Below are 10,494 nucleotides of genomic sequence, written 5' to 3' on the forward strand. Positions count from 1 at the left end.
TCTTTCCCTCCCCTGGTACACCTGGGGATCAAACTCATGACCTCACGCTTGCCAGGCAGGCATTTACACCACTGAGCTAAATCCCGGCCCTCTCCTGTAGTTTTTGATCACACTGTGTATACACATCCATAATGCCCATCCTTTGTAGGAACCTGTGACACCATCCTCCCACAGGCCTCCTCCTGTACCAAATCCAGGTCTATGTGGCACTGCTCCTTCCCAAGCACCTGTGCCACCAGTCCCCGATCCCTTATCCCCAGCCCCTGGGCACAACGCTGCACCCCCCTTACCACAGCGAAGGCCAGCCGCATGGGCCTGGAGTTGTAGATGATGTATCTCCTCACTTGTGGCTCCAAGAGGGCGCTCTCAGCCAGGCTTCTGTACTGGTCGGCAGGGAGCTGCACAGCCAGCCAAGAGAAAGGGATCCATCAGCCACGGGAAGCCCCCAGGGTCCCACCAGCTAGCAAGCAGCATATCACACCCACCTCCAGGGATGGTCACATTCCGATTATGCCACTTACAGGTATGGACCGTGTGACCTAAAGCAAGTTAGCCCCTTCTCCTAGCCTCAGCTTCCTCCTCCAAACAACGGGAGGGGAGGGTGCCCACCATGTCAGGTTTAGGTGCAAATTTAATAAATTCATATAGAAACACTGCTTGGCACAGTGCTGGCTGCATGTTGAACCCGGAACAGACAATACTATCAGCCATATGGCAAAAAGTGACATCTATTTACACAGTCTAAAGTGCCTACTCATCTTTCAACCCCAAACTACCTACCACACACACAGGGCCCCCCAAGGCAGACTGAGAACACAGAATTAACAGACCAAAAATTTTAGCTGGTAACATGGCGCTGGGCATAGCAGGGCATGCCTATAATCCCAGCACTCAGGGGGCTGAAGCAGGAGGATCTCCATGATTTTGAGGTCAGCCTGGGCTACACAGTGCATTCAAGGCCAGCCTGGAATAGCAAGACTTGATCTTAAGAAGGAAAGGAAGGAAGGAAAGTGGGGAGGAATGGAAAAGGAGGGAGGGAGGAAAGGAAAGGCAGGAAGGGAGATGGCAGAAAAACATACAAACTGTTTACAAGCAGGCAAAGTCAATCTGAAAAAAACTGTTTGAGGAAGATGCTCTTCTGCACAAAGGCAGAAAGGAAACAGGAGGGAAGGAGCCAGCTGTCCTCATGGGGTTGGCACTGTGTCTGGAAGTTGTTCTTTCCATGGTAAGAAAAATGGTATCAGCAAAAATGCAATTCAGGCCAAGGATTGAGCACAGTGGCACAGCGTGTGCCTAGCAAGCACAAGGTCATGAGTTTGATCCCTGGCACACACACAAAATGCAATTCAGTTTTAAAGAAGCAACCCAGGCATGGAGTCACACATCTGTAACTCAGCACTCTGTGAGGCTGAGGCAGGAGGATCACAAGTTCAAGACCACCTTGGGCAATTTAGTGATCTAGGGAGATGCTGACTCAGAACAAAGGAAAATGAAGTGCTGAAGATGTAGCTCAGGGTCGAGGCCTTGCGTACAATGCCATGTACTGAAAACAGAAAAAGCAGAAAATTCTAAAATCTTCAGGCCAAAATGAGGTGCGTGCGCCCCCAGGCACCACACCCATGGCGCCTCACACCAAGAGCACGCACTGCGAATCACCGAGCATTCCCTGTGTGTCAAGGGCAGTGCACCTGTTCCCCAGCACTACTTCATTTAATTCTAACTAAAATCACCTAATGGGCACTAACAACGCTGTCCTCACTTGAAGATGATGACACAGAGGCTCCCAGAGGGAAACTTTAAGCCAAACTGGACCCGCACTCACAGGCAGGGGTATGTGAAGTGGGGGTCTGGGTTCCCTACATGGAAAGGAGCTGTATCACAATGTAGTAAATTCAAGAGAAATTTCCTTTGCAAATGCAGAATGCAATTCCCTCTCCTGTCATGCCCTTCCTCCTGCCCACGCAGCAAGCTCCTATTTATCCTGCAGACCCCACAGCAACTCCACTCCTCGGGGAGGTTTTCATAACCACTCATCTGCAGGCCATTTTATCATTTTCTCTTGTGACTGTCTTCAAAACCCTGCACTTTCCTCTACTGTCCTGATCTATCTTGACACAGGAACGTGGGTACTGTGTCCTGCCCACCTCTATGCCATTCAGCTAAGTGCCTAGCACAGAGTGGGCAGCCCAGAGCACACAGGTGCTAACACAACAAACTGGGAAGTCAGGACAGCTTGAGCCCACACAAGCACAAAGTGCTCAACAAACATTTGAGTAACTAGATGATTGGACAGATAGATGGATGGACAGATGAACAGATGGATGGTCAGGTAGAAAGCAGAAACGCAATGAAAGTTGCACTCACCTGAATGCCCCAGGTCTGCAGCTGCTCCTCTGCGGTTCCCAGGTCAAAGCTGACGGGTGCGCAGGTATTGTCCACCCGGAGGACTGACAGGACCTGGCCATTGTGCAGCTCTGCAAGGAGACCAGAGCTTCAGCTGACAGAGTGAGAGCCTCATGGAGGGCTTCTCCATGTAACTAACCCAATCCATGCTGGGGGGCAGGGTGCAGAACCACCCTGACCTCATCACCTCTGCAAGGCCCCATCTTGACACAAGACAGTGGCGATAGAGCTCCTACGTGAGTTTGGGAGGGGACACTCCAACTAGCTCCAAGCATATCTTCGGCACATTTAACATATGAAGTCTTTACTTAAAAAACACCATCAACCCAATTGGTCAAAAGAGCTACCCAGAGTCTTGCCTAGAGTGGTGGGTGAGGCCGGTTTGAGGGAAAGACCTGAAATCCCCCAAGTCCAACTCTCTTGTTCAGCCTCCAGACCAAACCACTGGGATCTCCTCCCCTCACCGTGAACCCTGGTCAGCAGCCAGAGGAATCATGGGTCCACCAGCCCTGAGACAGCAGGATCCCAGGCTGAGCATCCACAGCTGTAGATGCACTCTTGTGTACCCTGGCTGTGGCCACCACCTACACAGTGAGATGGGAATGAACCATAAACAGATTCTTTGCTGGCCCAAAGCTCCCATCACATCAGCCAGCTATACCAGAGGATTTAAATCCAAATGACTCCTCTGCCCACCAAGCACAATCCTGTCCCCTGCCTCATTCATTCTGTTGCTGAGTCTTGCTACTAGGTACAACGAAACGGCAAACTCCACACACCTCCTAGCATCCTTAGGGCTCCCTTCACCTCTGCACTAGGCTTCTTTGTGGGCTTCTCCACACCTGCTCTTTCTCCTACAATGCATTCCCCACAAATCAGTAGATGCAGCACAAATCAGATGACACCAGTCCCTCAAGGAAAGCTTTCTCTAGCTCTCCTGAGATCTGCTTACAAGATTCATTCTGACCATGCTGAAAGGAAGAAAGTCCTCTGCCAGATACCTTGAGCCACACCTGCTGCTTTTGGTCCTTAAATAGTATTATTCGCTCCTGCCCCAGGATCTTTGTACATACTTTTCTACTCCCTAGAACACTTCCATCTAGCTTCTCCTGATTAAATCCTGTGTACGTTCTACATGCCAGCTCACCAATCACTCTGCAAGGGGCCCTCAGCAACATTCACAACGTTTAGAAGATCAGGTCCTACAATCTACCCACAACTTCCTACTCATCTCCTTCGCACAATGCACATGCATGCAATGGTTCCGTTATGTAAGTATGCAATGACTTGGTTAAGTCTATCCTCCTCCTTCATCAGATTATACACTTCCATATAAAACTGTTCATCACTTAATCCCCAGAGCTGACTGCAGTGCCTAGCACACAGGTCTGATGATAAATAATTAACATTTAACATAGGCATGGTGGCACACGCCTATAATCCTAGCACTCAGGGGAGTGAGGCAGGATGATCATCCTGAGTTCAAAGCCAGTCTGGGCCACACAGTGAGTTCAAGTGTCAGCCTGAGCTACAAAGTGAGACCCTGTCTACTAAAAAAAAAAAAAATCTGAAAGGACTTTGGTCCCCAATCCTGAATCCTGATAGGATTTTGTTTGTTTGTTTGACAGAAGGTCTCTCTATGTAGTCTAGGCTGACCTTGAACTCATCCAGGCTGGCCTCAAACTTAGGCTCTACCAATCGCAGTCACCTGAGTGCTGGAATTACGGGCCTGTGCCACCACACCCGCTGGTAGGGTTCTTTTCAGGATTCCATAACATTTGAAAGTCTGCATCCTGTCAAAAGGATCTTTCTATTTCCCCCTCTCCCTTCTCCCCGCTCGTTTGAGGAGGAATGAGGGACGCAGAGAAAGCACAGCCAAACAGCCTTGAGATTCCACTCACAACCCAACCTGTTACTGACATCACAAACTTAAAGACGCAGTTTAAAGCCCTGGCCTGAATCTGCCCTTAGAGGACAGTCACGGCCACTGCAGAGGACACTGCCAATCATCACAAGACGATAAAACAGGCGCCAAATCACTGGCCTGCTGCTCTCATATCTAAAAACCAAACTGGTCAGAACTCTAAAGTTACCATAAACCAGCACTGACTTAGCTGTATTTTTTTCTTTCTGATCCTCCCATACCATCCATCCCAGAAGGATCGCAAGGGGCTTCATAAAAATGAAATGGAAGAATATGCAAACAAGGAAGACTAGACAGAGAGAAAAGAAAGGCAGAGAACAAGAACAGGCCCTGGGCGTGGCAGCCTAACTCTGCACCAGGCAGCAGGCTGCGAGCTTCATCCCATATTCCCCGACTCCTCCGAGACGCTGGAGTCAGGGGTGTTCACGTGGAAAGGGGTGCTGTCTCAGCCTGGCTCCCACCGCACAGCCAGGCGAGAGCCCCACGTGGCTCGATTCTCTCCCCAGCCACGCTCTCTGCCCAGCAGGTGTGCAAAAACCTCTCACTGTGTCTTTGTTCACCTTTCAAACCAAGAGTTCTGAATTCTCAGCAATCCTGCTTCTCCTACGTCCCTTTGAAAGGAGGACAGCAAGTCCTCCGTTCAGAAATAGTTGTTTTTACACCTAGGCTAAGAAAAGCTACCAAAGAAAAATACTTGTGTGCACACGCAGACATATGCATGTGGGATGGTGCAGTTTGCTACAGAGGAGCAAGAACGGGCTTGCCAAACACCAGGAGAGCGAAGTCTTAAAGTCCTGCAGGTAAACCACTTCGCTCCATCACTGCTGGATGTGTACGTGGATAAACTGCTTCCTTAATTAGGGTACGCATAAAAGAAACCCTTGTTTTGAAGCTGTGGAGATTCCAGCTCTCTAGGTGACCAGCCACATTCCTGTGGACGCCCCACAATTCACAGTGCTGCTTCTCCCTGCCTATACCCGGCACACACACATTCACTCATTCACTCCTTCATTCCGCAAAACACTTGTTGAGCATCTGCAACGGGCCAAGCCCTGCACTGGTGCTGCAGATACATAAGCATGCACAGCACAGCACAAAGCCCCTGCCCTTCTGCAGCCTACACATGGAATTTAGGGACTCCCAAGTGCTAGGCAAGTACTCTACAATGTAAGGAACAGCATGTACAAGGGCCCTGTGGCAGAACAGCAGGGCAAAAAACAAAAGGGCAACAGAAGCCATTAGGGCAGGCCGTGCAAGCTGGTGAATGATGGGTCTTCACGAAGTGCCCAATGGGAGACACTGAAGCAGAAGTGGATGTGCCTTTGAGAACGCTTTCTCCTGCTGCCATGGAAAGAGAAATGAAGACCAGTTGGGAGGCAAGAGTGAGGAAGGGATGTGGGGATACAGAGAACTAGAAATGAGACAAAGTAGCCTAGAAGTGATTCTGAAGCCACCCACCCTTATGGAAGGGTCTCTGCACCCCTCCTCTGCCCTGGAAGTTGGCAAGTGAGCTCAAATCAGCAGCAGGCAGTGGGGAAAGGAGATGCAAGGTCATGACCTTACCTTGTCCCCACCTTGGAGGAGGACCCCCGCCAGGCAGTGTGCCCCAGCTGGGTGAGGAGGTGGGCAGCGGACTGGCTGCCACGCCGGGGTCCATCTGCGGCTCACAGGCCATGGAGGGAGCCAGGCGGATTCTACTTCTTCCCAGAGTTGTGCTTCATTGCTGGAGCCGTCAGCTCAGCTCCACTTCCTGGCAGAATACAACACGAAAAAGAACTTCAGGTGGGGGTCTGGGCAGGCTGGGCTTCTTGGAGTTGAGACCAAAGCCAGAAAAGGCCACGGAGGGGCACCAGAGTCTTCATGCTGACCTGAGTGTTTCTGACCAGGCCTAGGAAACTTCTTAGAGGGAGAAGGAGAGGAACTAACTACCACCCGCCCCACCAGGCCTTGACTGAGAACTTCCCTTTTGGTCTCGCAGCTCCTCAGACACGCCAGAGACCCGCTGGTCACTGGAAGGCTGACCAGGTCCCACCCGCAGGGGTCTCGAGCTTCTACTTCCTGAGGATGCCCCAGGTGACCAGGCAGGGGGTAGGCACAGATACCACAGGAACCTTGTTTACCCATAGGTCTCAAGGAGCTTCTCCCAGACACTGCAAACTACACAGGAAAAGCATCAGAAAAATACCCAGATGGTCAGCAATCAGGCTCCCTAGCTGAGATCGCATGTTCAAGGAGGAGGACTCCAGAGTCAGACTAACCAGGTAAAATCCTAGCCCCATTACTGATTATGGAAAGTTAGCCACATGGTTTAACCTCACACCTCCACCTCTGCAAATCAAAAAACACTCCTCACTGGGCCTCTGCAAAGAATAAAGGAATAAAGAACACAAAGCACAGCCAGGTCAATCCCAGCACTCTGGGAGGCTGAAGCATGAAGCCTGAAAGTCAGAATCCAGCCTTGCAAAAGTTAACACTTAGAGAAACTCTGCCTCAAAATAAAAAAATAAATAAAAATAAAAAACAGGGCTGGGGAAGTAGCTCAATCCCCAGGACCACCAAAAATAACTAAATCAAAGGACGTGCAGCAGCATCTGGACCAAATGATGCAGTACATGGATATTAGCTCTTTAAAAACACATTGTTCTGGTTGCTGTTTGGATATGTGACCGAGCCGCCGTGCATGAGCCCAGAATTTCATTTTGAGCTCCCAAGCAGCCAAAGCTAATGTAGAAACAGCAGCAGTAAAACAGTCAAAGAAGAAGGCAGGCAAAGGGGAACAATGCATCGTGCCAGCCTTTGGCTCTAAAAGGGATTGGAAACGCCTTCGAAGCCTCCAGAGCCAGGACACTGAGAAGCACAGTGGGCACCACCCTTGGTCACTTTCCTCAGCATCGGCAGCGACACTCTTTGTGGGCCTCTCTTGAATGAAAAACTGGACCTCCAGACCACGTGTTCAGGTAGCTGCTTGCACACTGCACCCTTTTTCGAGTCCACCTAGGAATCTGAGAATTTCCCTTTGCCTGGTAAAATCAGGATGAGTTCCCTGGAACGGCACCCAGGCCTCCGCAAAGTCCTGCTGAGAGTCCAGCAGAATCTGTGGCCATGGCTGATGGTACTATGGAGGCCATGCAGTATCCGGGCGGCACATGCTGCTGGAGAGCAAGCCAGACCCAGGACACCCATGCGCCCATCACCTTCCACCTCTCTCAACACCTAACACAGGCCCCGCCACGTAATGTGTGGGCCCCTTGTTCAGAAATGAAGAATTTCAAGATGGTGACAGCAACCAAACCAAATTAAACAAATTGGGGGAGAGGCCTAGGGGATAGGGGGCATCAGTTGGTTACATAATACCTGAAATTGGTCCTGACTTTCAGCTGCAAGCGGTTACTCAGGAGTCCCATCTCCCAACAAAAATATATAAAAGATGGATCTGGGTGTGGTGTAATTCAAGCACTCTGGGAGGCATGCAAACTGCAGACCAAGCACAGCCCAGGCAACTTAGTGACATGAAACCCTGTCTCAAAGGAAAAACTAGAATTTAAAAGGAGACTGGAAATGTTCCTCAGAGCAATACTGTGCTCAATTCTCACTACTAGGGGAGAAGGGGAATAAATAAAAGATCTTTTAAACAGTGGTTATACATTTGCCCAGATTCTCCAAAGCCAGAAAGCTGCAAGATGGTATAAAGAAGTTAAAGACTTCACTCAAAATGCCTGGACTTGAATTTCTGCTCAGCCACTCACGCAGCCTGTGACAGTCACTGTCAAGGAATCCAACCTGAACCTTGCTGCTCCCATCTGTAAAAGGCGGTGGGGGCATCTGCCTGGCTCGGCTGCTAGAGATGTGACAGAGGTACCTCAAGCACGACATCCAGTATTCTGTCTACGTTACAGGCCCCTTTCCTCAAAATACTTCCCCTTTCTCAGAGGAAAGAAAACTTGAGAGTAAAATGTCGTGATGTATAAGCTGGGCAACGTGAGTTCAGGAGCCAGGGAAGAACTCCAGCTGTGTGGCTCCAGCGTCCAGGCTCACAACTTCCAAGCCTTGCACTCTGGACCAGCCTGGCCCGGCTGTTTCTGAGACTGGTCCTAGAATACCCTGAAGCAAAACAGGACAGACAAGACCACATGTTCAGGTGTGATCCAGAAACAAACTCCAGGTAGCCTAAGATGCTTCCCTGGGAAGAGCAGGGTCTTCTCCTCACCGTGCCACAGCACTCTCATAAACACTGAGCACTTACCAGCCAATCTTACGGTGCCTCACTTCCTTCCTCTTACCTTGTACCCCCACAGATACAGATAACTGTTGAAGCCCTTCTCAGCTTCATTTAATCACCTGCTAGGCCCATGAGGCAACAGAACCTTAGCATTCAAGTTCCAAAGAACCCAGGGACATTGTAGCTAGGAGCCTGCAACCAGAGAAGCTGTACTGGAGCCTCACAGATTCCTGGGGGACTCAGTTACGAGGAAGTACCTCACACAAGCAGGAGTCACAGAGGTCTGAGGGCTTCCAGACTCCACCAAAGGCAGTTGGCTCCATGAAGTCCCAACCAACAGACTTCATTTATTCATCAGATGCAGTTCTGTGCAGTGGCTAAAAGTAACCTGCCCGGTCCTGCTACTTCCCACCTAGGTGACCCTGAGCAAATTACTGGACTTCTCTCTGCCTCAATATCCTTCCTCGGAAGTGGGCATAATAACAGCAACCTTCAACTGTGAAGCTCAGCGTCCACACAGGTAAATCTCTTAGTCCAGAACTGGGAAAACAGCAATCGCTAAAAGAATATAGTTGTCTTTATTTTTACAGAAACCAGAGATAAAATCTCAAATTCCCATTCAGTCCTCTGTACTGGGGATCACCATTGGCTTGGGGAAAGACGGACTCACCAGAGCTACCAAGCAGACAAGAACCAAACAAGGTGGTAAGAAGGAAGCCTGGGGTAGGGGGACGGGTTCTGCAGGCTTCCTCAAGGAGGCTCCGGGGCTCGGCAAAGGCAGAGATGAGAGCAGCCAGTGCCAAGCAGGTACAGGTTCAGATCAAAAGCCAAGATGGGCCCTTTAGGGCAGCTGGGACTGTGCCCAGTGACCCCAGTTTTCTATACACCCACCTTGAAGACAGCCCCTCTCCCAAACCAAAGCTGCAGAGGATAGAATGGGGTGATGGCAAGACAGGAAGGGGACCTCACTATTACCCTTGTAGGTGTTCAAGGCTCCATCCTCCTCAGCCCTGGGGCAGCACAGGGCGAGCGCCAGGCACCAGGGTGCAGGCAGAGAACACGGCAGAGCAGAGTCTTGAGACCTGGGTCACTAACTGGGCACAGTCTAGACTTAACAGCTGCTTTGGGGGATTCTGCATTATAGTGCAGTTTTCCATTCTTCCACCTCCTCACACAGGTTCAACTCCCCAGAGGGTTTCCTCTCCTGACACCGGCTGCCCAGACTCCCCAGTAACTATGTGCCCGCCTGAGATTCCTCACAGGGAAAGAGAAACTACCATCTTCCTCCCCAGCCTGGTTCCTTTTGTTGTTGTTTTTTTTTTTTTTTTAAACCAGTAATCCAACAAGAGACCATAAGAGGCCCTGTCACCAAAAGTTTTGCGGTGGAAAAACCTGGAAAGCTGAGTCCAACTCCCGGTTCTACCGATAAGCACACTAACACCCAGAAAGCAAAGTGAACTACCCAACATCAAGACGCCACCCAGAGCAAGCCAGAACTGAAACCCCCTTTCCTGGAGGCTCGAGATGTCCCACTGTGGACGGCGTAGGCCAGCCAGCTCTCGCCCCTATTTCTGCCCCCCTGTCTTGTGCAGGTCAGCTGCCTGGGACAGGGATGGAGGAGTCTCCCTCACCCCAGGAATCGCCCCAGGGAGAGCAGCTGCCACGGCCACTCTCCGGGAGGAGGCCCAGAGGCGCGCACAGCAGCCCGGACACCGCCGCCCGCCCGGACCACCCCCGCCCTCTAGCGCCAACCAGGCCGAGCCGGAGGCGACGCGCGGCCTCGACCCGGGATCGCGGGCGCTCGGGCGCGCGCACACTCACCGCCTCTACGGGCCGCCGCCGCCGCCGCCCGGGCCGCGGAAAGTCGGGGGCACCGCGCCCCTCAGCTCCGCAGCGTCCGCGCTCCGCCGCTCACGCAGCCCGCCTCCCGGGCGCCGCACCGCCCCTG

General features: G+C 51.4%; 1 protein-coding gene across 5 annotated transcripts in view; it reads right to left on the bottom strand.

Annotated features, from left to right (window-relative positions):
- The window catches only part of Tmem268 (transmembrane protein 268), an 86,246-nt gene extending 75,752 nt beyond the window's left edge, over window positions 1-10,494 (bottom strand). For all 5 annotated transcript variants that reach the window (XR_010051245.1, XM_063260087.1, XM_013143082.3 and 2 more), the window contains exons 1-4: window positions 10,368-10,494; window positions 5,891-6,077; window positions 2,365-2,474; window positions 291-398 (exon numbers count right to left, since the gene is read on the bottom strand). Coding sequence is in view for 4 of the 5 variants with exons in the window: in XM_063260087.1 (XP_063116157.1) it covers window positions 291-398; window positions 2,365-2,474; window positions 5,891-6,002 (330 nt within the window). In the remaining variant the exon portion in view is untranslated. The remainder of the gene's footprint in view (window positions 1-290; window positions 399-2,364; window positions 2,475-5,890; window positions 6,078-10,367) is intronic.

Source organism: Cavia porcellus, unplaced genomic scaffold (assembly GCF_034190915.1).
Source record: "Cavia porcellus strain 051 isolate PalLab524CR breed Dunkin Hartley unplaced genomic scaffold, mCavPor4.1 scaffold_1, whole genome shotgun sequence".
Lineage (NCBI taxonomy): Eukaryota > Metazoa > Chordata > Mammalia > Rodentia > Caviidae > Cavia > Cavia porcellus.